The sequence below is a fragment of the Peromyscus maniculatus genome, chromosome 15 (assembly GCF_049852395.1).
Source record: "Peromyscus maniculatus bairdii isolate BWxNUB_F1_BW_parent chromosome 15, HU_Pman_BW_mat_3.1, whole genome shotgun sequence".
Taxonomy (NCBI): domain Eukaryota; kingdom Metazoa; phylum Chordata; class Mammalia; order Rodentia; family Cricetidae; genus Peromyscus; species Peromyscus maniculatus.
Window position 1 is genome coordinate 120,109 of NC_134866.1, and position 27,563 is coordinate 147,671.

The following is a 27,563-nucleotide window of genomic DNA, read 5'->3' on the forward strand; positions in this document are numbered from 1 at the left end:
CCCACCTACCTACTTAATAGTTTAATTACGAAATAAAAGCCTCAAGACATTGAACAGTATCGACTTGCATTATGCCTATAATTATGGCTGCAATTGTCTCCTTTCTGAAATAGATATTAAACATTAGGTTCATTTAAATGTTTAAGGGTTAGTTGGCAGTTATCCTTGCAAGACCAGAAGGCATTTTCAAATATTGATAATATCTGTGATTTGTATTTACTGCCATAGACTCCCACCTCCACCTTTATCCTTTGGGTTCTTAAAACACTACAAGGAGGGTTTTAAGTACTGATCACTGAAGCCTTTTACAGGAAATAGCAGATTAATAACCTGTAATTATAACAGAATTGTAGCAGAAATATGTGAATACACTCCACCCCCAGGATTCAGTCCACACACTCAGGAAAAAAAATATGGAGAAAGCTTTTTAATGATAGTCTGAGTCTAGCTCTGGCTAATGCCCAAAAAGGAGCCAGTCAAGAACAGAAGATTTTACTAACTTGTATACACCTTAGGTTTATGCATTCCACCTATGTTGACATCCTTAAATCCCTTTCAGGTCCCAGATCCAGTTTCCACTTTGACCAATTTAGACAGAGACAGGAGACTTAGTAAGTCTGGCCACTTATGCAGGTGGGAGATTTACACAGCAAAGATAACCCACATTGCCTGAATTATTTTTAAGTACACTGTATTGTTCTTTTCCAAATAGTTGTTGCCTATTGCCATCTTGTCTAGCCAGTAGATTTAGGCTTTTCTTACTTAAAGATGGTTGTCACCCTCGACTGCCTCCTAGAATTGCCTATTAGAGGAATGTTCTCTGATAGAGAAATGGGCCTAATGGTTGTAAGTTGGGTTGTCTACTTTGTTATGGGAATGGAGCCTAGTGGTTGGTCAATCCTGGTGAAGAAATATATTCTAGAATCCTTAATTTTACTTATCTGTAACAGGACTGGCTAGTATACTCATATCTTTGGGGTATTTTGAAGGCAGTACTTCCTTAGCTAAATACTGTTTTGTGTCTTAATGTCTCTTAAGCAAGTCTATTAATAGTCTATTAATAAATCCTTTATAACATCAATTCTACCACTACAAGTTTCTCCTACATCAGTATGTCCTCACCCTAGGCTATGACTTTTATTCAGACTAGAGTAGAATTATAGTTGAAAATGAGAATAAAACTAAGCATGTGAGATCAAGCTGCATAACTCTTTCCTTTCATAGGGGCTTGATTGGAAGCCTTTTTTTTTGTCCCCCAAACTCTAATTGAATCATGTTAGCTGCGAGCATTTTACCTTCTTTGCCATAGCTCTCCCTAACTGTTCTGTGGTTAAGTACTAGGAAACAGGATAATAAGATAGAAAAAACAGAATTGACCCGCAAGTGAGGCCTCTCAGAATATGGTTTTAAAAGAGTCTTCATGAGGATGGCTGTTCCTATAGAAATTCTGCCCTCAAACTGAATATTTGTTGGCATTTAAAGTTTTTTTTTTTTTTTTCATGAAGAATTTGAGTTTTCAAAAGAACAGAATCAGGTTAGCAGAAAAAGAAATTTGTGACCACCAACTGAGAAATGCTGAAGAAAGAATTGTTTTGTTCTGTCTATTAATGATAATAGCTATTAGCTATTCTGTATTGACAAATGCTTTCAAGTTGTCAGCTCATCAAATTTGTTTTGCCTTTGGTTGGCTAATATGACTCACAAACATTTGAAATTGTTCATCTCATAGGCAAAGTAAAAACAAGAACAGCTCCCTTCTGTAAAGTTTTTTAAATTCTTAGGAAAAATATATGAAACATTATGGTAGAATAAATCTTTTCTTTAAATGAATTGTTTTAAATGTTTTAATGATATATGTAGAATTACATGAGTTAGTTAGGCCTCTATAATCACACCATTTTGTTTGGCTTCTCAGGATCATCATAAAACCAGTGACATTCAGTTCTGTATTTTGTTTGTTATTCCTGGCTCATTAGTAGACTTGTGACTTAGTATTTATTCATGACCAGAATTTTAATCTCAATTTGGAGTTTCTCAGGAATTTTCCTCAAAGATCTTTAGGTAGTAGAGTAAGTGCACAATATAGGTTCATAGTTCCCACTGGCCTTCAGTTTTTCTGTGTTGTTTGTGAGAATTTTTATCGGGGACTATGGGGGTCCAGCCCCTCGATAGTCCCCTCCCAGGGTCCGGGAAGAATCTACAACCAGCTGATAATTAATCTTTGATGAAAAGAAATGAATCTATGTACACAAAACTCCTTAGTCCATATACTTTATTATTCTGTGACAGTTATAAGCTTATATTCTGCTCTCATATTTAGGTCATCTTTAGCCTGATTTCTCTCTACACTTGTCTGCAATCCCCTCTAAGTTCTATCTTAATTCCTTCATCTAGTTCTGCCCCTTCTAGGTTCTCATCCATCTTGTTCCTTCCCATATCATTTCCTCTCCTATCTCCTTCTCTCTCATCTGGCTCTTCCTCATCTTCCATCTCGTTCCTCTAGTACTCTCCTGTAGCCCTTCAATCTACTTCTTCCCCATCTCAGTTTGTTCCTCTCAAGTTCTTACCCATCTAGTTCTTCCATTCTCTTCTCTCTTCTCTGCCCTCGTGCCCTGGAAGTCCTGGTATATATACACTTACAAGCAGTATTCCCTTAGCAGTGCAAAGCCAGGCTTCCAGGGTCAAATGGAGGGGTGATAATAATCACACAGGGAGGCAATAACCATTAATTATCACTTGCAACCCCAAAGGGAAGTGACCAATGGGGAAATGAATTAACTAAAGGCTAAATTCAGGTAATATCTAAGAAGAGGGCTCTTATGTGCTCAACTATAATCTTAAACGTGGTTGGTAGAAAGTGTTAAGAATCTATAAGTTGCTAGGTCAATGGGAGAAAATAAAACTGTCTTCTTTTTTCCTGTAGCTCCTATCTGTCCAAGCTATCTGCCATTTTTCTGCAGGGTGGGGGAAAGTGTGCTTAGTCGCTAGGCAACCTGTGTACAGCTAGATGCCTCTGGTGATAGTTAAAGGGAGATCTGGAGGTAAGGTTTGGGAAAGGAGGAAGTAAGGCTGAATTGGCACATCCACCAGGCCTTCTCAAACAGGTAGCCTGGATGCTTAAGTCTGTTCTTAGAGAGTACAGAGGTATCTCTGATAAGGTACTTTCCTCCATCCGGTGATGGACCTGGCCGGATGCTACCAATAATGATAGTTACAGGGAGTCTTGAACTGGGAGTTCTGGCTGAGCATAGCTGTCAGTGAAGAAGGTTATCTAAATATTCCTAGAAGTGGTTAGGTAAGGAGTTAGAGGTCTATAAAGTTGGTAAGGCTGTAAGAAAGGAGGGTCCGAGCTGAATTGTGTAAAGCTATTACTTAATGTCCACCTGACCTAGGTGGTGTCTCCTTGTGGAATTTATCTTAAATCAGGAGACTTGCATGTGGACTGTTACTACTGCTAGTCCTTGAAAGTAGCCAAGGGAGATATCTGATTCCAGAGAAAGCCTTTCCTGAGGCTGTTCTCCAAATACCTGGAATGTGTATGTCCAGAGAGTGATCAGTCCACACTGTTAGCCTTTCTTAGGGAAAAGTCAATTGGGAAATCTATGAAGGCACACATGATTTTCATAACAGAATACAGCTGATATATAACAAGCCAAGTAACACCAAAAACTCCTTGGGATTTGGCTTCCTCTGGAGGAATTCCCTGATTCCTCCAGGTAGTGACTTTGCCATAACCAGCTGAGTTCTTATGATATTCCTGCAGCCCACAGCAAATTTTGTGGGACAACCTCTGAAAGTTTGAACTGTAATCATCTAAGTCAGGGATACCTATCCCTACGAACTGTATTTTAAGCATCTCTACTTAAAAAATAATTAAAGTTTAAAATCTTACTACATTTATTTGTGTGCGTTCACACACAGTGTATAGAAGTCAGCAGACAACTTGGAGGTATGGCTTCTCTCCTACAGTGTGGATCCTGGGGAATCAAGCTTAGGTCCTCAGACTCAACAAGAAGCATCTTTGCCCCACTGAGTCATCTGACTGACCTTAAAAGCTAAAATTCTTAATGAAAATAATCTCACATGGTTATTATTATTATTTTTTTAATCATTGAGATTTAAAAAGACTTAAGCTGGTAGCACACACCTTTAATCCCAGCACTCAGGAGGCAGATCCACGCAGATCTCTGTGAGTTCAAAGCCAGCCTGGTCTATAGGGTGAGATCTAGGACAGGCATCAGAACTACACAGAGAAACCCTGCTTGGGGGGGGGGGGGAAGGTTTATAAATAAAAAGGAATAAACTTCTGTTTAGTAATGGAAACAATTTCTAAATTGTGTCATTTTGCACTGGTATTTACCTCCATTTCTAGGTTTTCTGAATGATAAGAGAGACTTCAATTCACTTTTTACGTCCCCTCCTAGTACCAGCCATTGCTAGGTCTTCATTGGGTGATTTTATAATTGCAAGGGTTGTTCAGAAGATGATATGTAATCTTCAACTGATTAGGCACTTAGCTTATTGAGGTACTTTGCTTCTTGGGGATAATTGCTTCCCCAACTTCCTTCATGAGAACATCTGTCCTACTGGACAAGGTATAAGTGGACTTTTTGTTACAGTGTAGGTAAATTTCCTCATTCATGTTCATGTTTCCAAATTAGAAAACGTCTCAGTGAATAAGAACACTTGCTGTGAAAGCAAGAGGACCTGAGTTCTAATCTTCATTATCCACATAAAAACCAGACATAGCCAGTTGTGTTTGTAACTCCCGTTCTGGGACATGGAGACAAGTGTATCTTGGGAGTTCACTGGCTGGCCAGCCTAGCTGAAATTTGTGAGCTTCAAGTTAATTGAGACTGTCTCAAAAAATAAGGTGGAAACCCAGCAAGATGGTTCTTTGGATAAAGGTGCTTGCTGCACAAGTCTGATGACCTAAAGTTTGATCCCTAGAACCCATGGTAGACAGAAAGTAGAGAGTGATCAAGAAAGGCACAGCATCTTCCTCTGGTTTTTGTGTATACACACACACACACACACACACACCCCACCTCTTAACCAACTATGAAATAATTTTTTAAAAAAAAGGTTAAAAAAAATGTGTCTTCCCTAGTAGTGCATTCCTTTAATATCAGCACTCTTGAGACAGAAGCAGGTGGATCTCTGAGTTCAAGGCCAGCCAGGCTACACAGTAAGACCTTGTATCAAAAACTAAGTAAATAAGTGTAAATGTTAGGACCTACTATGACTTGAGGCCCTCCAACTTACAAAGAAGTTACTCATTTTATGTTGCCAGATTTTTTTCTGCTCCACCCTTACTTGTCTTACAGATTTTTTTCATATCACATAATAATGTCTCTTCAAAAACATGGAATTCTTAAGATCATTTGTGAGCTCCCCTTTTTAATTGCTAAGTGTACGTAACCACCTAGAACTGTTCCTTAGGATATGTCCAAGTCTCTATGTTTTCTGAGTATATGTATATCTTAATATTGGGGAGTTAATAGAGGTTTTCAGAGAAGGCCAGGGACAGCCAGTCAGGGAGAACAGGCCTGACCCATGAGAGGGGGTGTGGCTAAAGTCTTGGTATATAGGGTAAAGAAATAATTGATTCATTCTTAAGCTTAAAACTTACCTTGTTTCAATAAGCAGTAGTCTGTTCTAGAGTATAAGTCTCCCAGTACACCATCTAGTTCATTTGTTTAGAGCCAAAATTCTTGAAGGACATTCAGAGAGTCAGTATGTAAAGGGTTAAGATGGAACCAGTAAAAATACTTCACTATTTGCAAAATATAGCAACACAGGTTTCTTTGCCATTCTTCGTTGAATTACATAGATTAATATGGTGCAAAGCAAGTGTCAGTAGTAGCATCTGTTAAAAAACAGGCTATTTTGGAAAAGGCTTTTCCTAGAATGCCAAGTCAGAGTAGAGGGGACGAGACCCAAGTCCTTGCCCCCTAGGTCTGTCTTTCAGGATTCCAGGTAAACTTTTAGAAGAATGAGAGCAACTGGGTACATAGGAAGTTTAGCAATTTAGATAGAAAATTTTAATTCATTCCCCTCTGTTTGTATTCCTTCAAGACCCTAACACCATTTATATCTCTGCAGCGGCCAGCAACATTCCAAACACAGACCTGTAGCTTTCACTTCACTGTTGGTGAGAGTAAGAAGGCATCTGCCAAAGTTTCAGATGCGGTAAGTTCATTGCTCAATTGTAAACAACTTTTCTCTTTCGTTTTTGTTTTTTCAAGACAGGGTCTTACTATGTAGCTCTGGCTGTCCTGGAACTCACTATGTAGAGCAAGCTGGCCTTGAATTCACAGAGATCTACCTGACTCTGTTAGGATTAAAGATGTGCCATTATGTCCAGGTTGTAAACAACTTTTCTTTGCTTTGAATGATAATAATCTATAATCATTTAAATATATTTGAATATTGCACATATTTTAAAAAAGGTTTTCTTGGGTATTGATTGCATGAGCAAATGTGTGTAGTGCAATACTTGCAAAAATACTTACATAGATAGATACTGACATTTTTGCTGGCAAATCTTTATCTAAACTAAACTCTAAATGCAGGTAAAGTAACAATATAAGAAAATACAAACAAACTGTATATGCTGTGATGGACAGTGGAATGCCTGCACAAAATAAGACTGTATAGCTAACTGGAGTTGAAGTTCATTTGTATTTAGCCTGTTCTGCTTTCTGTCTTAAAAAACCTGAACATTGTTTACAAGTTCTTATCATATGAGCTAGCAGGAGTTACAGAATGTTCTTGACAATTTTTCAGTGATAAATCTACCCACACAGAACCTGCCCCTAAATATAGGCCTGAAATATAGTTGTGGTCTGCCCCCAGGAAAACTGAAATGTGTTGATTTAAACAGAAACAACATTGTTTTCGAAAAAGACTTGTACATCACAGGTGGAGAAACATTATCTGTGCATGGTTAGTTTCCTATAGATAAATGGATATGGTTGTGAACAGGAGTAAAAACATTGAGGAAAAAGGTATAATTAGAGCTCATTGTATTGATGTTTTCTTCTGCTTTTATACTTCCTTGCTTTGGTAGCAGAATAGAAAGATGGGAATCTTAATAATTTAAGTGCTCTCAAAATCTCTCTGGGTTTGTTTGTTTGTTTGTTTGTTTGTTTGTTTGTTTTGTTTTTAAAGCTAGGCGTTGGGGAGCAGAGGCAGGAAGATGGTGAATTTTGAGCCAGCCTGAGCAAGATGTCTGTCTTAGTTAGGGTTTCTTTGCTGCGACGAAACATCATGATCAAAGAGCAAGTTGGGGAGGAAAGGGTTTATTAGGCTTACACTCAGGATTGCTGTTCATCACTGAAGGAAGTCAGGACAGGAACTCAAAACAGGACAGGCTGTGAGTTTGAGGCCAGCCTGGTCTACAAAGCGAGTTCCAGGAAAGGCGCAAAGCCACACAGAGAAACCCTGTCTCGAAACCTCCCCCCCTCAAAAAAAAAAAAAAAAAAAAGATTGTGGTAGCTCCTTTGTCACTTTTGCCAGGCGGTGGTGGTGCACGTCTTTAATCCCAGCACTTGGGAGGCAGAGGCAGGTGGATCTCTGTGAGTTCGAGGCCAGCCTGGGTTACAGAGTAAGTTCCAGGACAGGTTCCAAAGCTACACGGAGAAACCCTGTCTCGAAAAACAAAACAAACAAAAAAACAGAACAGGATCCTGGAAGCAGGAGCTGATGTAGAGGCTATGGAAGGGAGCTGCTTACTGACTTGCTTCCCCTGGCTTGCTCTGGCCACCTTTTTATAGAACCCAGGATCACCAGCCCAGAGATGGCACCACTTACCCTCCCCCATTAATCACTAATTGAGAAAATGCCTTACTTACAGCTGGATCTCAAGGCATTTCCTCAGCTGAGGCTCTTTCTTCTGATCACTCTAGCTTGTGTCAGGTTGACAGACAAAACCACCCAGTACAATGTCTCAAAAAAAAAAATAATAATAATAATTTTGTTAGGGTGGTGGGAACAGGCCTTGGTCCATTGTTCCTAACACACTTCAACACCAAGAATACATACTCATCCCAGAACAGGATTGAGGCTCTCTGTGTATAGCAGCTGTTTTTTCCTTTGATTATTTTGTAATTATAGTCTTAATATTTTATGAAGTTGAATATGTAATGAATAGCTGAATTTCCTTTTCAGATTTCTACTCAATACCCAGTTGTGGATCATGAATTTGATGCTGTGGTGGTAGGCGCTGGAGGGGCAGGCTTGCGAGCTGCATTTGGCCTTTCTGAGGCGGGGTTTAATACTGCCTGCCTTACAAAGCTCTTTCCTACCCGATCACATACTGTTGCAGCACAGGTAAGAAAAAAGCCCTCTTTCAATGCCTACAGATCTTGCACAGCACCACTCCTCCTATAAGGTGAATTCTTGCCTTCTCATCAAGCTCCAGCCACAGTTGTTGTCATCTAATCTATCATTCATTCTCACTTTACTGCTTGTAATCTCTTCCTCGGGACCATTCTAGGTTGGCACCTCATTGTTATTCTCACATGTGGGTCTTTTCTAGCTCTCCTGACTTCTGTTTGCTCCACAGTTCTTCCTGGTATCAAATATGTTTGCACAGGCCAGATCTTAAGCTTAGTCAGCTTTTTTTTTTTTTTTTTTTTTTTTTTTTTTATTACTGAGACAAATACCTGAGATATAAGCTTAAAAGGAAGAGAGACTTATTTTGATTTATAGTTTCAGAGATTTCAGCCATGATCATTTGGCTGTGCTGTTTGGGTCTGTGGCAGCACATTATATCACTGAAGGGGCATGTGGCAGAAGATGCTGCTTGCCTCATCTCAAGGCAGCCAGGAAGTAAGAAGTGAGGAGAAGGCAGGGTGCTATATCCCCTTCATGGGCATGCCCAGTGGCTTAAATTCTTTTCATTAGGCCCTGCCTCCTAAAAGTTCTCCCATCTGCCAAGCACCATCACTCCTTTACCACATGAGCCTTTTGGGGGACCTTCAGAATCCACACTATAGTACCTTGCTAAATGTGTATTACATTGAGCTTTGATGGTATGGATATGAGGAATAGAAAAATATTGGCCTTTGATACTTTCAAGTTGAGAAAAATTACAGTAATTTTTATTCTAGGATCACTAAGTAACACTAATCTTTATATGGTTAGCAAATTCATGTTTGACTGTCTTTCCTAGTATCTGGAGTGGTTTTTTTCTAAGCCAACAGCTAAGTTAGATGGCTTACAGACAAAGCCACCTTCATCTCTGTTGTTGCTAACACAGCCTCTAGTGCATGTTCTGTGCACTGAGTTGATAGGTGGTTTGTAAGCTCAAGAATTAAAACACATTGAGAGAAATCATGATCCAGAAGGAACAGGAGACCTGAACAGAAGTTGTAGTGTCGTGTTAAGGTAGTGTAGTAGTAACAGAATAGGAGAAAGGAGAAGTTTGGCTACTGGTTATTAAGGAGAATTAGCTAGGGGTAGAGTTCTGGAGATTTCAAAAGATTTGAGAGTTCTCAGAGGACCAGCATTTGTTTAGCTGTTATGTGAGTATCATGGCCTTGGTTTTCAGGTATCAGTAAAGTGATGACTACTATTGGTTATACTTTGTTTTTCAAAGTAGTTGTTATATATTGCTACAAATATGTAACTTAAAGTTTGTTATCAGGATCATCTTGGCTTTACAACTGGAGGTGTTGGATAAAAAAGAAAAGAATGTAACTGTAACCTTTATTCAGTTACCACAAAGTTTTTAGTTCTTCCTGTGACTCCTCCAAACTGAAAAATACCATAACTGGGAATACCAAGGCACAGCAGTAGTGAGAAGGGAAGGAATTCAGCTTAAGTCAGCTGGCTCAAAACTTAATGAACAACAATTGGGAAGAAGAGAAGGAAGTAAGATATGTGTATTTATTTCCCCTTCCTATAAAACAGTGTCCAATATTTGGTACCATATTAAACAAAAAAAAGAATTTTTTAAGTCCAAAAATTGGGTAGCCCTATGCATTTGGTCTTTAGTGAGGGCCTCCTTGCCTACAACATAACATGGTAGATTGCATTATGATGAGTTCTTACGAGAGGAAGAAGTCATGTGACCAGACAAGAAACCAAAAAATGGGAGGGGTTAGTCTTACCTTTTTTTTTTTTTGCAGGAACACGTATAGGAACTATCTAAAGTTCAGTAAAAACTACTTTAATTCCTCTCAAGGGTACAAATTTCCCAAAGCCTAACATATACTCAAAGGTTCCATCATCTTTTAATACCATTACACTGTAGATTGTGTGCCCCTCCAATACATAAACCATTGAGAAACCATCAAGTCATTACTAGGGTGCCTTCCCTTGTAAAAAGAAGATTATCTAAAAAGGATGAATTGAAATATAAATTGGAAGCTGGGTGTAGTGGCACATGCCTTTAATCTCAGCACCAAAGGAGGCAGAAACAGGCAGGCAGAGCTCTGAGTTCAAGGCCAGCCTGGTCTACAAAGAAAATTCCAAGCTAGTAAGGGTTACACAGTGAAACTCTGTTTCCAAAAAAAGAAATATAAGGTGAAAGAAGAAGGAAAGAGATTTGTCCCAGTGCTACCATATTTTGTGATTCTAAGGGGTAAGATAGAGTGATACTCACATAACAGCTAAAGAAATTAGAGTTCTGGATTATCTTAACTGATCGAGAAGCACATTACTTGATAGGGAGTATTTTAATTCACATACAAGTGCCATTGAGAGCATTTTATCATAAAATTTCTAGACAGACTTGTTGAGTACCTGTATCTGTCAGTTAGATAAGCAATAGATAAGGTATAAGGACCTTTTCCAGTCTTTACAGGCATTGAGATCAAGCAACATCCTCATCACAGATACAAATTAAGCCACCTGTCTAGTCCATGTAGTCAAAAGAAGTTTCATGACTTGGGGCCTGTCTTATTATTCCTTAAACCTCATGAAGAGTCACCACATAAGAAGTTGACTTTCTCTGAATCAGATCTCAGTGAGGAGATGAGCTGCAGAGGCAGTTGCAGGCTCACAGTTAAAGCATGTAAACAATTCGCATGGTATTTCCAGGGAGGCATCAATGCTGCTCTGGGGAACATGGAAGAGGACAACTGGAGGTGGCATTTCTATGACACCGTGAAAGGATCTGACTGGCTGGGGGATCAGGATGCCATCCATTACATGACAGAGCAAGCCCCTGCCTCTGTGGTCGAGGTAACTGAACGGAAACTCTTGGGTCATTGTGCGTGTATTCTGCTTGTAGTAAAAAAGAACCAATGTAAAAATAAAAGAAGGGCCTGGGAATATGGCTGTTGGAGAGTTCATGCTTAGCACAATTGAGCTCTAGGGTCCCATCACTGGTAATAAGGAAGTTTTTCCTGTAACTATTCAGTTCATTTAACAAGATTTTTTTTTCCCCTGATTGGTTAGTGTTTTCATAGAATATGCTAGTATGGAAGTTTTAGATTTCTGGTTTGGTGCAAATTAATCATGAATATTTTGACCTGTTTAAGGTAACATATCTTTGCTTGTTTTGTGTTTCACAGCTAGAGAATTATGGCATGCCATTTAGCAGAACTGAAGATGGAAAGATTTATCAGCGTGCATTTGGTGGACAGAGCCTCAAGTTTGGGAAAGGCGGGCAGGCTCATCGGTGCTGCTGTGTGGCTGATCGAACAGGCCACTCACTCTTGCACACCTTGTATGGAAGGGTGAGGCTGACTTGGGGGTAAAGGAATGGAACACATAGGTAGTTAGGGTTAGGATTGACAGTGAGAATTTTATAGGACAGGAGGCAATCACTTAAAACAAAAACAAAAACCAAGACAATAAACAAGGTTCTGCTTTGATTGCTGTGACAAAGAGCATAACCAAAAGCAACTTACGGGAGGAAAGGGTTTATTTCACTTTATAGTTTTAGTCCATTAGGAAGGGATGTCAGGGCAAGAACTTGAGACAGGGGCTTCTGGGGAACCCTTGGAGGAACACTGCCTAATTAATGGCTTTTTCCCTATGGTTTGCCCAGCCTACTTTTTTATCCACTCCTGGACCACTTACACAGGCATGGCACCACACACAATGGGCTGGGCTCCTTTATATTAGTAAAGAAAAAAAACCCACAGGCTTGCCTCTAGCCCAGTCTGATGGGAACATTTTCTCAGTTGAGGTTCCCTCTCTAATGATTCTAGCCTGTGCCAAATTGACAAAAAGCTAACACAAATAGTAAGGTGTCCTAAGTAAATATTAATCTGAAGTATTGAATAGGTATTATGAAAAGCTGTTTTTAAAACAGTATGTTATTCCTTGTGTCTGTTTTGGAAACTTGAATTGGTAGTCATTGCTAACCATCTTGCATTTGTGAACCATCACATGTCAAGAAGAGAGGAAGTATTTTAATGTGCTTTTATCATTTCTCAGTTCCTGAACTAACTGGTATGTTTTAATACTTCACTGTTAAACTGGATGAAGTCTTGAGGGACAGGAGTCACTAGATCAGTGGTTCTCAACCTGTGGGTCATGACCCACAAAAGACCATTGGAAAACACATATTTACATTATGATTCATAACAGTAACAAAATTATAGTTATGAAGTAGCAACAAAAATAACTCTTATGTTTGGGGTCACCATAACATGAGGAACTGTATTAAAGGGTTGCAGCATAAGGAAGATTGAGAACCAGTATACTAGATAGTGTGCCTACTTTGGCATATCCAGAAAATCAACAGAAAGTAGTGACAAGTGGTTAACATGAGAATATTAGAACTAGTAGCTGCCTTTAGGCTGAGTACACTGAAAAAAAAAAATGTAACAGTATATGGTGGTTTTGTGGTGGTTTTGACCGTTTGCCTAAGCTCAAATCCACCCTTGGTAGCATTGTCCAGGGCTGACTCCCCAATGTACATGGAAATGGGCTTACCTGCACTGCTTACTACCAGCCCCATGTGGCCACTGCAGGTACAGATGTGGAGGAGCTGGATGTTTATATTTTATTAATCAAATAGCCACATGTAGCTAGCAGCTTTTCTGGGTCATAACTCTGTGATCCTTGGGCCTCATTGAGGGTACCAAATTCTTGAGAGTGTTCAGTATTAAATGGAGCCACCAGAGAGCCTAGAGTGCCACCTAAGATTTTGTAGAAATAAGAGTGGTGTTACTAAAATATGAGCCTGTTACATTCTATTCTCTGCATTTTTTGTTGTGAATGTACTGATAAAACATAGGGTGATTTTTTTGTGCTTGTATTGCTATCAGTATTGGTGCTAATATAAGCTTGTGTAACTTCATTACAAACCCTAGTATTCTTTAAACTTCCTTCCATTTGTTAACAGGACTGGATCAAGTCCTTCAAACTGTTTTCATGGTTTAACTATTCACATTTTGAGTATTGTTGGTTCAATCTTAATCTTACACAGTTTGAAATATGGGCTCTTTTTCTTACAGTCTCTGCGATATGACACCAGCTATTTTGTGGAGTATTTTGCTTTGGATCTTTTGATGGAAAGTGGGGAATGCCGTGGTGTCATTGCACTGTGCATAGAGGATGGGTCCATACACCGAATAAGAGCAAAGAACACTGTTATTGCTACTGGGTAGGATCTGATTTTTTCTTTCTTTCTTTCTTTCTTTCTTTCTTTCTTTCTTTCTTTCTTTCTTTCTTTCTTTCTTTCTTTCTTTTTTTTTTAACTGTATTTAATTTCTTACAGAAAAATTGAGATTCAACATTTAGGAGGAGGGTTTATTTGCTTTTTTCTTAAATAAAACTGGTTCAGAATAAAGGGTCAGACATAGGCCTTTATGTCACTTCATGTGGAAGGTAACCTTTTCCAGCCTTGGTACCTTCATCACAATATAGATGTTCTTTGAGCATTGTAGGACAAAATTGGGGGTTATAAAGCATACCCTGCCTGTTCTTACGTAAAGAATAAGCCGGGAGAATCACATGGCCTTTTCAGATAAACTTTCCTGCTTCTTGTTTACTGTGTATAATGATTCTTAGAATCAAGAATATACTATCTGCTTGCATGATAAAAATAAGTAAGTTTCACTTGATATGACTTTATTTTTACCATTTTAAAAATTAAGAGCTGAGGGTATATCTCAGTTGTGGAGTATTTGCTTCTCTAGAATACATGTTGTCCTGGATTCAGTCTCTATTACCACCACCATCCTCCAAAAAAAAAGAAAAGAAAGTTTAAATAAATGTTTTTAAATGGATATAGAATCTGAATAGATGTTTTTCCCAGGGCATAGGAAATGCACATGGTCAGCAGGTTTATAAAAGGTGCTCAGCACCATTAAACATCTGGGGAGTTCAAGTAACAGCCACATTTGTGAGGATGGTTAATGTAAAGATACAAATAATAGTAAGTGTAGATGAAGATGTAGTGAAAACGGGGCCAACTGTTGTAGTTTTCTATTGTTTGGTAAAACACTATGACCAAGGCAACTTATAAAAGAAGGTGTTAAATCTGGCCGCCAGTTTCAGAGGGCTAGAGTCCATGATGGTTGAATAAAGGAGTAGCTGGATGTTCAATCTTGATCCACTACCATGAAGCAGAAAGTCCAGAGTTTTTTGTAACATCAAAGCCCACCCCCAGTGATACACCTTCCAATCCTTCTCAAACAGTTCCACCAACTGGGGACAAGAATTCAAATATATGAGCCTATAGAGGCCATTTTTATTTAAACCATCATACTAGGTAAAAGCAGTTACCACAGAAATGTAACAATCTACCTGAGTTCGAGCTCTAGAACTTATAATAGAAGAACAGAACAGACTTCTTAAAGTTTTCATCTGACTCTCCACACATGTGCCATCGCAGTGCCTGTGCCCACACTTACCCTATACACTCAATAATAATATATATTTTTTCCTTTTTTTAACCAAAACAATGGGCTGGAGAGATGGATCACAATTAAGAGCTGCTACTCTTGCAGAGGACCTGAGTTCTGGTCCCAGCACTTACTTTAGAAGGCTCATAACTACCTGTAACTCCAGCTCTGAGGTAGCTTCTTTGGGCATTGGCACAAATGTTGTATAACTCACACAGACACATATACATAAATCTTAAAAAAAAAAAAAAGATATAGAGAAAAGTGGCCCTAAAGACTATTAGGAGTATAAATTGGTAGACATTGTGAAGGTTCCTCAGAAAACTAAAGAAGACTAAGGAGATGGCTTAGTAGACAAGGTACTTGCCACTCACATGAGAATCAGACCTTAGATAGCCAGAACCCACATAAAGCTGAGCAAGTGTTGCCCTGTCTGTAATCCCATGATTTAAGAGGCAGAGTTGAGATTTCCAAGCACGGACTGGCTAGCTAGACTAGCTAGTTGATGAGCTCTTGGCTTAGTTAAGAGACCTTGCTTCAATAAATTAGAGAGCAATTAAGAAAGAAATGTTGCTCAAATTCTAAATTGTCTTATAATAAAAAACCCAGAGCCAGATATTGGGTTAAATGCTGAAAGATCAGAGAGACAAAGGAACAAGCAAGCCACTAGAGAAACTTCTCACCACTACGGAATCCTCAGGCCAAATGGAAGGCAAGATCCTGTCTCCACGAATCCTCTAACTGAAAGTCTCTGAGTCCTCAGCTGAAAAAACCTCTAGTTCCTGTCTCCTCACACCTTATATGCCTTTCTCCTCCCAGCCATAGCACTTGCTTCTTAGTGCTGGGATTAATGGCATGTGTGCTTCCCAAATACTGGTAGCAAAGGCATGAGATCTCAAGTACTGGGATTAAAGGTGTGTGCCACCACTGCCTGGCCTCTGTTTAATCCAGTGGCTGGCTCTGTCCTCTGATCCTCAGGCAAGCTTTATTTGATACACAATGTATCACCACAAAGATACCCAGTCTTAACATCAGGCGTACATACACACAAACACTCGTAGACATGCAAGCACATCACACTCATACCATTAAAAATAAAAATACCGAAGAGTAAAACTAACGTGATGCATCAGTCCCACCATGGCCACATATATTAAGGGAATAAAGTCAGCATAACAACATTATGAATATATCATCAATGCAAATGTTTGCTGCAGTATTATTCACAGTGGCCAAGATACAGGATTGAATTAGCCAGACTGTGACTGTTATCAGTTTATGCAAGAAAGGGTTTATTTTGACTTACGGTTTCAGCAGGCTCAGTGCATGGTGACATGGATTCATGCGTTTAAGCAGGATATTTTAGTGACAAGTATGTGATTTGGCAAAGAATGAAAGACATTAATCCAGGATTGTATATAGAATAAGACATACCCCCCAGAGATCTACTTTCTCTAGTAAGGTTCCATGTCCTAAAGTTTTCACAGTCTTCCAAATAATGCTACTAGCTATGGACCAAGCCTTTTCAATATATAAGCCTATGAGGGACATCTGTATTTAAACAAGAATAGTCTGAGTCATGAGATGAGCAATTTCTGAAACCTGATTGGTAGCATGTTGGCTACAATAATTAATGATTCGGTTGCTAAGAGTCTTAAATGTCAACACCACAAAGAAAGGATAATTATGTAAGGTTATGGATGTGTTAATGAAATTGATTGTGGAAATCAGTTCCTAGTATACATTTATCAGATCATGTGGACGTCTTATAAATGTACAATAAGGCTGGGGAAGAAATAATAAAAGAAAAAAACAAATCAATAAATATTTAATTTTTTTCATTATAGAAGTAATATATCCTTATCAGGAAAATTCTTTGGAGATAAAGCACAGAGTACCAAATTTAAAAAAAAAATACAAAATTCCCCTTCTCTATCTTTCGACTTCCATCCATTCCATGGTAGCAGCATCACAAATGTGGCCTCCCAGTATTGTGTGCCATGTACATACATGCATAGGTCAGAGTACAAGCAAGGAGTTCTTAGAAGTTCGTGCCCTAGAGGCCACACTATATATTCTTCGATTTCAGAAGAAAAGGTTTGGTGTCAACTGATTCTCATAGTCACTGTTTTCTGTTTTCAGGGGTTATGGGCGAACCTACTTCAGTTGCACATCTGCCCATACCAGCACAGGGGATGGCACAGCCATGGTCACCAGGGCTGGCTTGCCTTGCCAGGACTTAGAGTTTGTTCAGTTCCACCCCACAGGTAGGATGGGGTACCTGTCTGGCTCTGGGTTCTTCTGTGTCTTATAAACATGCAATGCGTATGCACTTCTTCTGTCTTGAATCCTGGTTCCATAAAGGCAGTTCATATTTAGTTTTAAGCACCCATAGTTAGAGGGATATGAAGTTAGAACAGACCAGACAGACTCCATCTGATGCCAGAGTTTAGGTTTGGATTTGGAAGAGGGAAAGAGCTCGTTGTGGGAGAAATTAGCTCTTGCTGCCTGTCAGAGGAGAGAGATGGACGGAGATAGAGAATGAAAAATAACTGTTTGTTTTCTTACTGCAATTTTTGTCCAGTGTCACTGGTCCTCTGGATTTCCTGTCATATACTATGTTTAGTACTCCCATTTTTTTTTTATGCTTCCTTCACAATATATAAGAAATAAACTACCCAAAGGATGTTACTGAAGCTATAAAAAGTAAAAAGCAGGTGAAATGTAAGAACTTCTGTTTTTACTTTTAGAGCCTGAGCCCTTTTGGCATATGAAAAAAAAATTGCTTTAAAAATAACACTTATTTTAGCCTCTCCTGTTAAAATTCAGTACTTGACATTCCTTGTTTTTCCTTACATTGAGGGACACAGATTTATATTAAGAACCCATATATTACTTCAACTTTCTTGTCTCTGAGGATAGCTTCTTATTACCCAGGGCCATCATAGAACTTAAATGAGTGAATGTTTAGGATTGATACAAATATAAATATTAACCATTAAAATAATTTGTCAGTTTTGCTGTTTGTGTACTTCAGAAATTTTCCAAGCATATTTATTCCTGCCTAAACTTTTTACCACATTTCTTGGTATAAAGGTATATTTTAAAAGTCTACTAGCCCAGTGGTAGTGATGCACGCCTTTAATCCCAGCACTCTGGAGGCAGAGGCAGGTGGATCTCTGAGTTCAAGGCTAGCCTGGTCTACAGAGCGAGTTCCAGGACAGGCTCCAAAGCTACACAGAGAAACTCTGTCTCGAGAAAAAAAAAAAAAATCAAGTCTACTAAACACACATGATGTGTATTAAGATATGGGTTAGAGCCTTATGGGTAAGCTACCCTTCCTGGGTCTGTTGTGCTTCCTGATTCGTCACTGCTCCTGTCACACATACCTCCTACTTGACTTTTCTTCCTGAGTTTAATGCTCTTTGTGTCTCTTTTCCCCAAAAAATGGTTTCTAAAAAAGGATTTAGCCATTTGAAATAGCTACCTAGTCATCATTCATTTATACGCATTTAATCACCTGGATTTTGACAGGTATATATGGTGCTGGCTGTCTCATCACAGAAGGATGCCGTGGAGAGGGAGGTATTCTCATCAACAGTCAAGGTGAAAGGTTCATGGAGAGATATGCCCCTGTTGCCAAGGACCTGGCTTCTAGAGATGTTGTATCTCGATCCATGACCATGGAGATCCGTGAAGGAAGGTTTGTGATTCCCCTCCAGGGATCATTGAGTGTAGGCAGGCAGACAAATATGTGTCCTCTTCTTTTCTCTTTGGTAGCCGTTAGGTAACATCTATGTATTTTAGCACTTTACCTTTGCAGACAGGCACCCCTGCACCTACCTACAAGGATAAAGCTACCCCATTATTTTCTGGCTAACATCTGTTAGTTTGTGATATTTCCCTAAAGACCTACGTTTTGAGAATCTTCTTCACATCAGTACGTGTAAAAGTAAGCATATCATGTGCTCACGGTCTGAGAGTGAGACTCACACACCCAGCTAATACTCATAAGCCTCAGAGTTAGGTTGTCGGTCACTATCTCCAGGTGTCTTGGTAGGTAACCTTCAGGGCTTGCGTGTTGCTTGTCCTTTGGTGAAATTGCTTTAGGCTCTCAGGCCCCAACCCTGTTACTTAATGCAGGTACTTATGTGGGTTTGACACTTTAAAATAGAGGAATCTGATGGGTTATGGGAGACTTTGTAACACATTTACCAAGGAAAACATAGGAAATCATGATACCCAAGATGAGAATGTGACTTTGGTGAGTACAGGTTTCTATTCTTGCTTGTGTCCCTGTACAGAATTGTTCCTGACACACTGTAGATGATTAAAAAAAATACTTGAAGGGGAAAAAAAAATGAGATGCTGACCATAGATGAAGGTGAAATTTTCTTCAAGATCAAGGATTGTTGAAGCTCACATACTTCAGTGATTTTAGTTGGCTCTTACTGGTCTTTGCCTCATGGTACAGTGTTGTATTTGCAGAGGCTGTGGCCCGGAGAAAGATCATGTCTACCTGCAGTTGCACCATCTGCCCCCTGAGCAGCTGGCTACACGTCTGCCTGGAATTTCAGAGACGGCTATGATCTTCGCTGGTGTGGATGTCACCAAGGAGCCTATCCCTGTCCTCCCCACTGTGCATTACAACATGGGTGGGATTCCCACTAACTACAAGGGGCAGGTGATGGTGACAAGCCCACCTCACAGAAATCCTTTCAGGGCTTAAAGGCATAGAAGCAAATACAGGCATTTTTCCCTCCAAAGTGCAGTGTGTTTAGTAGTTTAAATTATAAAATGCCATTTCTGCTAGGCAGTGAGAGGCTAGGTGATGTTCCTGGGTTTACTTCTACTTGGTAACAACCAATAGCATGTTAACTACCCTGTAGCTATAATACTATACACTTTTGCATTTTACAGTTGCTTTTCTAAATAATCTGATATTGGTGACCTTATAAATAGGTGATCTATATATACAATTGACACTTGGGTTATGAGCAGTTCACAAATGCTTATCAGCTGGTCCTGCTTTGAACTCCTGTCAGGACAAAGGGTAGGAATTACTACCCCAGTTCATAGATGATCCTCAGTTTTTTCTCTTCCCTTTAATGTTCCATCACCTGCCACATTCCTTAGATCAGGTGGTGACTGAGACTCTGAGGAACCCCAACAATCTTTGACCTGCTTGTAACAAACACCAAGTGTTCAGGAGCAAAAGGAGAACTGGGGATATACTAAAAAGAGTGAAATAGAGAAGATGCAGTCTTTACTTTTTCTATGTCAGGTGTGGGAAGTATGCTAGGGAAACATAGGCATTTTTGAAGCCTCATCTGAAATATTCCTGCAGGTGCTGAAGCATGTGAATGGACAGGATCAGATTGTGCCTGGCCTGTATGCCTGTGGGGAGGCTGCCTGCGCTTCGGTGCATGGTGCCAACCGACTTGGAGCAAATTCCCTATTGGACCTCGTAGTCTTTGGCCGAGCCTGTGCCCTGAGCATTGAAGAATCTTGCAGACCTGGTATGTGTTCTCTTAAGCCTTCAAGCTATTTTAGAAGATTCCATAGTTTTGTTGCTAGAAATTTGCTTAGTGATCAAAGAGGAACTCTATTTTTTCTCATAGAAACAGATTATGTTGAGACTAGACTCTCAGGAATCTTAATAGTCAAGAAGGTAAAGGATTTGGGTCACTTTTTTTTTTTTTTTTTTTTTAAAGACATGGTTTCACTATGTAGCTCTGGTTGGTCCAGAACTCAACTTATCAGCCAAGCTGGCCTTGAACTCATATCCAGCTGCCTCTGCTTCCTGAGTGCTGTGTACACCCTCATGTATGGCTTGTTTTTTTTAAAAATAGTCATTGTATCCTTAAAAGACACTATTAAGAAATTGGTATTTTGAGGGGAAGTTGATTACGTATTATTTACCTGTTATAAATTTCTTTTGCATTGAAATATTTTTAATAGTAAAAATAAATCTGTGACTTCTTGGTAATTATAGAAAAATGTTTGTCTGTTTTAAAAACAAGATATAATGGAATTTCATTAATAAAGGGATGACATAAGCCTCTGCCCCTCAGGGATAGAATGAATTTCAGTTGATGTCTTCTTATGGTAGCTTAAAACAATGTGTAAAAGGAAAGTGTGCCTTGTGTTGGAGTGTAGTTCTGCTTGTAGAGACCAGAACCACGAATTTACTAGAGCTCCAACCTCCAAGAAGCCTCCACTGTAGCTGTTTTGTCTATTTGCTCAGAAGAGCGGTGTGAGAAGACATCTCATGAGGAGGAGGATAGAGACTCTCCCTGACACATCCATTACTCTTTCCTCTTGTTAATTGTAGGTATAAATTGTACAGTTTATATAGTGGATGTTTTATAATGAACAGTAGTGATAACATAGAAACTAGCACTTTCTTGCCTCACTGGTAAATAGAAAGATGCAGGTCATCAGTTTTATGTCTTGCATCTTCACACTTCTAGTCATGCCACAGTACAAGCTATAATGTAAAGATAATTTCTGGTCCTTAGTGCTGGCCAGCTGCACAGACAAGGTTCAGAGTATCTTCTCTGACACCAAAAGTAGGTTTTTGTTAGCCTTGTACTTAGCATTGAGGATCAAAATCACTTCTCCTAGAGCAATGTAAAGATTCAGGTGCCCTGCTTTGAGAATGAGAAAAAGAAAGTTTTATAAGAATACCTTATGTATTTACATGCAGAGGTTCTACAAATACGTGTTAAGATTTGTTTTCAACTCAGTGATGAAAAGAACAAATGTCAATGCTCAACAACATCTCAGACAGGGCACTTAGAGTAAGACTCAAAAGGCTGCACATATGATTTTAATTCTGGAAATAGCAAAGTGTAAGAAAGGAACAGACTTTGGCTGCTAGGCTGTCCTAGTGCTGGTTGTACTTAAATATAATTCTGTTTGCCCAAACCTGAAAAACTCTACTGAAAAAACAAGAACAACAAAAGGCAGCAAATTCACTATGTCTTTAATTCTTTAATTTTAAAAATGAAAACGTTTGTAATATTTTACCCCAGAGGGTAACAGCCTAATATTTTTAAAGTATAAGTCTGGGGTATCCTGTTTATAGTAGTGTTGAAAGTTATAAAAATGTACACCACAAGAAAAGTCAGTTTACTGAGTGATTGTTTTTTTAAACACTAAAAAGGAGCCAGGCACATACACACCTGTAATTTGAATACTCAGAAGGCTGAGGTAAGAAGATTGTTAGTTCAAGGCTGATCTGGACTGTATAGTGAGTTCCTGATTATCTCAAGACAAAGGGAAGTGAGCTAGCTACATGCCTGGGAGGACACATAAGAACCAGTTCCCTAGTTTCCTTGGAGAAGAGGTGGCTGAAAGCAGCTGTTGCCTACTTTTCTTGAATAGAAAATGCCTATGCCACCTAAAACAACTTTTTAAATACCTCAGAACTTTTTTTGTGTGTGTGGGGCGGAGAACTGTTTGATTTTTGCAGGGGCCAGTGTAGTACAGGGCATCAAACCTGGGGCCTTACCAATGCTAGCCAGTACTCTACTTCTAAGTTGTACCCCCTGCCTAAAAGTCATGATCTTTAGATCTAGTTAAAAGGGCACAAGAGTCAAGACCAGCAGACAGCTTTTTGAGTCACACAGGATAGCCACCTGTTTATCCTTTCATGGGAAAAAGTGGGAAGCTAACCCCTCACTATCTCAAGGGTATCCAGTTTACTTACTAGAGTAACAACAATTTTGATTACATAGAAGTCTCTTAGTTTCAAAAATGGTTACCTACTATGTTGGAATATTTTTGTTTATATGTTCTTAAAAATTGACTGGGAATGACCCACGCCTTTAATCCCAGCATGTGGGAGGCAGGGGTAGGCACAGCTCTGTAATTTTGAGGCTAGCCTGGCCTACAGGTGAGTTCTAGGACAGCCAGGGTTATTATACAGAGACTCCCTGTCTGAAAAACAACAAAGACAACAAAATTGGCTCTGGGTCAGTATCATACCTTAGCTTGGTGCCAAGACAATGTTGACTCAGATTACTTCTATGCTTTCCAGACTCCTGGAATGGCTATGGTGTAATTTGAGTGGTATTTTAATCTCTCCTTTTTCCCTAAGTGATTTTGAAAGTTAAATTCTGGCTTTCTTTTAAGGAGATAAAGTTCCTCCAATTAAAGCAAATGCTGGAGAAGAGTCGGTTATGAATCTTGACAAGTTAAGATTTGCTGATGGAAGCATAAGAACATCAGAACTACGCCTCAGCATGCAGAAGGTAGGAGTAGACACAGCCACAGCCATCCTGTGTGGGTGCTTGGGGGTTGACAGCAGGAGGACCTGTTCCTCATTTTCCAAGTCAGTACAAGAGTGATCAGGAGCCTTAAATGTGTTTCTTTCCACATAGAACATTGGAGTTCTTAGTTCATGGCAGAAATAAGCAACAGCTTTAGCACCAGGGACTTGGCTTTCTCTGGCACTCCTATATTTGAGTTTGTCATTCATCCTCAGACCAGTACTACCTGTCATGTGCCTTGCAGCCAATAGGAAGAACATCAGAAACTTGAGTCCCAGGTCACTGGGAAGCCAGCATGGCACCCCTGCTCACCTTTCATTGCCCAGAACTAGTTGTGTCATGTTATGTAGCTTCTCTCAGCTTTGAGAGAGAGAACGTCCTTAGACTGATTCTTATTGTACTGTAACAAAATCAGAAAGTAGGGAGAGTGAAGTAGGCAGGAGCTAACCTCTAGTCCCTTAGACAGTGGAGCAGTGCCTGGCCACCAGGGTTCTCAGGCCCTGGTCTCCTTTTAACTGCATGATCTCCCACTGCACCCACCACTATTAGCCCACTTGGACTCGGGGATAGTCGTGTTCCAGAAATGCTACCAGACAAGTAAAATAAATCATAAGTGATATGTACAGATTTGTTGTGAGATACATACATAATGGAGCACATAGAAACATTTTTTAAAGTTTAATCAAAATTTTATTTTTTCCAAGGTAAAGTGGCATACTTGGGAGACTATGGTAGGAGGATCATATGCATCTAAGACCCTTTCTCCAGGAAAAAATTACCTTAAGTTTAATTTAATTCATAATCTGAATCTAGTTTATTTAAATTGTGTAAATATATAAAATTCCGAAAAACTAAAGATCAGAGTTTTTGCATGTCTTCTTCTGTGCGTTAAAAATTTATAATGGTATCTTATGATAGTCGATGCAGAGTCATGCTGCAGTGTTCCGTGAGGGAAGTGTATTGCAAGAAGGCTGTGAAAAAATCAGCAAATTATATGGAGACTTGAAGCATCTAAAGACGTTTGACAGAGGTGAGTCAGCAGTATTCTGAGGGGACACTGCTTTCTTTGGGGTAGGCTGGTATCTGTCCCATTTACCATTACCTTATTCCATGCCTGCTGTCCAGCTGTCTCTTCCCCACAGCTCTCTGTTGCTAGTAAGTCCAGAGTATCTACATGACTGGATGCCATCTGTCTCTCATGGGTTTTTGTGTATCCCCAGGAATGGTCTGGAACACAGACCTGGTGGAGACCCTGGAGCTGCAGAACCTGATGCTATGCGCACTTCAGACCATATATAGTGCAGAGGCACGGAAGGAGTCACGGGGAGCTCATGCCAGAGAAGATTATAAAGTATGACTTCAAGATATATCACATTGACCTGGAATTTTCCCATCTGGTTCTACTCATCCCTATTCACTTTCTCTGTTTCATTTTATTTTTTCTAAAAGTAAATCAAGGAAAACACCTTTACCTCCAATATTTTCTATTCTTATTCTCATTCTCAGAATCTTGTACCTTTTTCTTGCTTTGAGTCAGCCCATGCAGCATCTGTAAGCAGAATAGGCCTAGTTCTTAGCAGGGCTAAGGGTAAAATGCATCCAGTGACCATAACCAATTAAACTATTCATGAGTCGTTAGCTCAGACACATCCTGAGGCTTGCAAAAAAAAATTAGAGATCTGCCCTGACCATGGTTTTTATGCAGACTATTGTCTATACAGAGCACACATGTTGGATTCTACATGTAATGGTAGAAAACACAAGGAGAAGCTTGGGTGTAGCTCCAAGTTCAGTATGAATGTATCAACCAAAGACTTCCCATGATGGGTACACAGGTTCTGGACAGTATAAGGTTGTGAGTAAACAGGAAAGTGAGCTAAGCAGAAGTTTTCATTTGCTTTGAGCCTGTATCAATTTAACCTGCAGAAATCAAGTAGATGAAAAGAAACATGAGCGAGCATATCCGCAGTATGTACCAAAGGCTGGAAGCTTCTTCAGAGTTAACTGTTAGGAGCTGAGATAAATAAAGCTTTGAAGATGTGAAGCAGATTCTGCTTATTCTCAGCAGGCTTATGTTATAGTTAGAAATGTATAGCTAGGGCTCTGCTCTAACCCATTGGCTCAGGTAAGGAACATCCTATCTGCCACTTTTCCAGTACTTAGTTTTAGTAGAAACAGCAAGGTATCTGATCTTAGTTTGTTTTTTTTTTTAAGAGCCTCTTGCTCATCTAACCTATTCCCACATGCAAAGTTTTCTTTGTTAACAGTCAGTATACTGACAAACTTTCATCAGTATAAATGCTAAACTTAGAAAACAGCTAAATTAAGCCAGGTATGGTAGTGCATATTTAATCCTAGCACTTGGGAAGCTTAGGCAGGCAGATCTCTGTGAGTTTGAGGCCAGCCTGGTCTACATAGTAAGTTTCAAGATAGCCAGGGCTATGTAGAGAGACCTTGTCTCAAAACAAAACAAAAACCCACTTAAATTAAAAATGCTAAAGCAAAAAGTTGAAGAAATCTCAGTGCATGGAACCAAAAGAAAAACTACATAAATGATAGTTATTTATAAAGTTGTAAGAGAAAAATGCAGAAATAGATGTTCTATACTTGTACGCCTGCCTCCAAAAGCCCTTTCTTTGCCATAGGCGCCCACCTCCTGGGCTGGTCCCTGTGCATCTGTTAATATTTTCTGTGTTTTTTGATATTGCTCTATGGTGAGAGAGGTTTGTGTTTTACCTCAGGTTCGGGTTGATGAGTATGATTACTCCAAGCCCATCCAGGGACAGCAGAAGAAGCCATTTGAGGAACACTGGAGGAAGCACACCCTTTCGTATGTGGACATCGAGACTGGGAAGGTATGTGGGCATGTTTCAGCCCAGGGATGCACTGAGCCACTCTATGTGGTCTTTGATGGTTGGCCAGTTTGGGAAGCAACCTAGTTTTAAACCAGCTTTTAACAGATCTGAGTTATCACCAATAGAATAATGTGAGTCATGCTTCTTGCTAGAAACAGAATCCAGTGCCTAGGTGGTTCAGGAGGACCTTAGTATAGGGTCAGCTCTCATCTTCTGTACCAGATAAAGAGTACCGAACAATGACTAGATGTCTGAGGCTTATGGTAGGGAAGAAGTGGTGACTGATTATTAATACGTTTATATCACTGTGATGAAATAGCTGATATCAATAACAAAGGATTAAAGATTTATTTTTTTTCTCCCAGTTTCAGAAAGTTCATAGTTGCTTAGACTCATTCACTTAAGCAGAATGTTATGACAGAGGCAACTGTTCACCTAGTAGCAGGAGGCTAAGGCAGGAGGAGCTTGAGTTGTAGGTCAGCATAGGCTGTAGAAGAAATGGGGAAGGAAGAGTTACCAAAATTTACCAACTTGTGACTCCTTTGTCTTAAAGTTCTCATGCCTGTAAATCTGCTTTGATGGCTTAATTTTACAGAAGAAGTGACTAAAATATTTATGCTTTGATTCACTGTGACCCTTTTCTCCAAGGTTACTTTGGAATATAGACCTGTCATTGACAAGACCTTGAATGAAGCTGACTGTGCCACCGTACCCCCTGCTATCCGTTCCTACTGATAAAACCTGGCAGCTACAAGACCACCTTGTGTGATTATATATAATAGCTTACATAGGTTTTCCTGTCATACTTGTCTTGTTAAAATTCTACTCATGAACAAGAAGTCACTTCATAGATTAGTAGCCAACAGATTGCTAGTACTTGATGTGAGGGACAACTGCACTAGACTTTGTTCCTTTATTTTTGTGCAGTAATAAAACTGGTATAATGCTTAAATAAAATACAAATGTCTCTTATTTCCAAATAAAGTCATGTATTTGATTTTAGGCCTATCTATTTGTCTAAAATAGCAAATGTAATTGTCTTCCCTGTCTAGCCCCAGCAGTTGTGTTTTTTCAACTATAAAGTTTCTTGTGCTATATACTAAACTAGACTTTGTAGAATGTTAAGATGTACTGGTAAATAAAATTGAGAAGTAGGATGGGCCCTTAATAATTAAAAAGAAAGTTTTGAATGTGATAAGTATAGAGCCAGTGCCTTGTTTAGGTTCCTGGTGGGGAGAGGTATATGTATACATTCATGTATATGTAAAGGGGGGGGATATGTGCAGGTAGCTTTGTCAACTTGACACAATCTAGCATCACCTGGGAAGAGAGTCTCAATGAAGGACTGTTTCAATTTAATTGGCCCGTGGGCATGTCTTTGAGGGATTATCTTGATTATGCTAATTGATAGGGGAAGATAGCCCACTATGGGCACCACCATTCCCAGGGTCCAATGGATCCTGGATTGTATAAGCGCAAGCTGAGCACTCACCATGCATGCATTCATTCATTGCTCTACTTTTCACTGTGTATGTAGCTAGTTGCTTCAAGTTCCTGCCCTGACTTCCTCAAAATGAAGGACTTTAACCAGAAATTGTAAGCCAAATAAATCCTTTCTC

The 27,563-nt window shown here is 39.4% G+C and overlaps 1 protein-coding gene across 1 annotated transcript in view; it reads left to right on the plus strand.

Moving 5' to 3' along the window:
• Positions 1-26,941, plus strand: part of Sdha (succinate dehydrogenase complex flavoprotein subunit A) — a 27,615-nt gene extending 674 nt beyond the window's left edge. The window contains exons 2-15 of the mRNA XM_006990030.4: positions 6,106-6,192; positions 8,173-8,334; positions 11,050-11,193; positions 11,526-11,690; positions 13,422-13,570; positions 16,956-17,080; positions 18,348-18,516; positions 19,302-19,497; positions 20,161-20,332; positions 22,953-23,071; positions 24,008-24,119; positions 24,310-24,440; positions 25,831-25,944; positions 26,593-26,941. Of these exons, the coding sequence (XP_006990092.1) occupies positions 6,106-6,192; positions 8,173-8,334; positions 11,050-11,193; positions 11,526-11,690; positions 13,422-13,570; positions 16,956-17,080; positions 18,348-18,516; positions 19,302-19,497; positions 20,161-20,332; positions 22,953-23,071; positions 24,008-24,119; positions 24,310-24,440; positions 25,831-25,944; positions 26,593-26,679 (1,932 nt within the window). The 3' untranslated portion in view covers positions 26,680-26,941. The remainder of the gene's footprint in view (positions 1-6,105; positions 6,193-8,172; positions 8,335-11,049; positions 11,194-11,525; positions 11,691-13,421; positions 13,571-16,955; positions 17,081-18,347; positions 18,517-19,301; positions 19,498-20,160; positions 20,333-22,952; positions 23,072-24,007; positions 24,120-24,309; positions 24,441-25,830; positions 25,945-26,592) is intronic.
• The last annotated feature ends 622 nt before the right edge of the window (positions 26,942-27,563 follow it).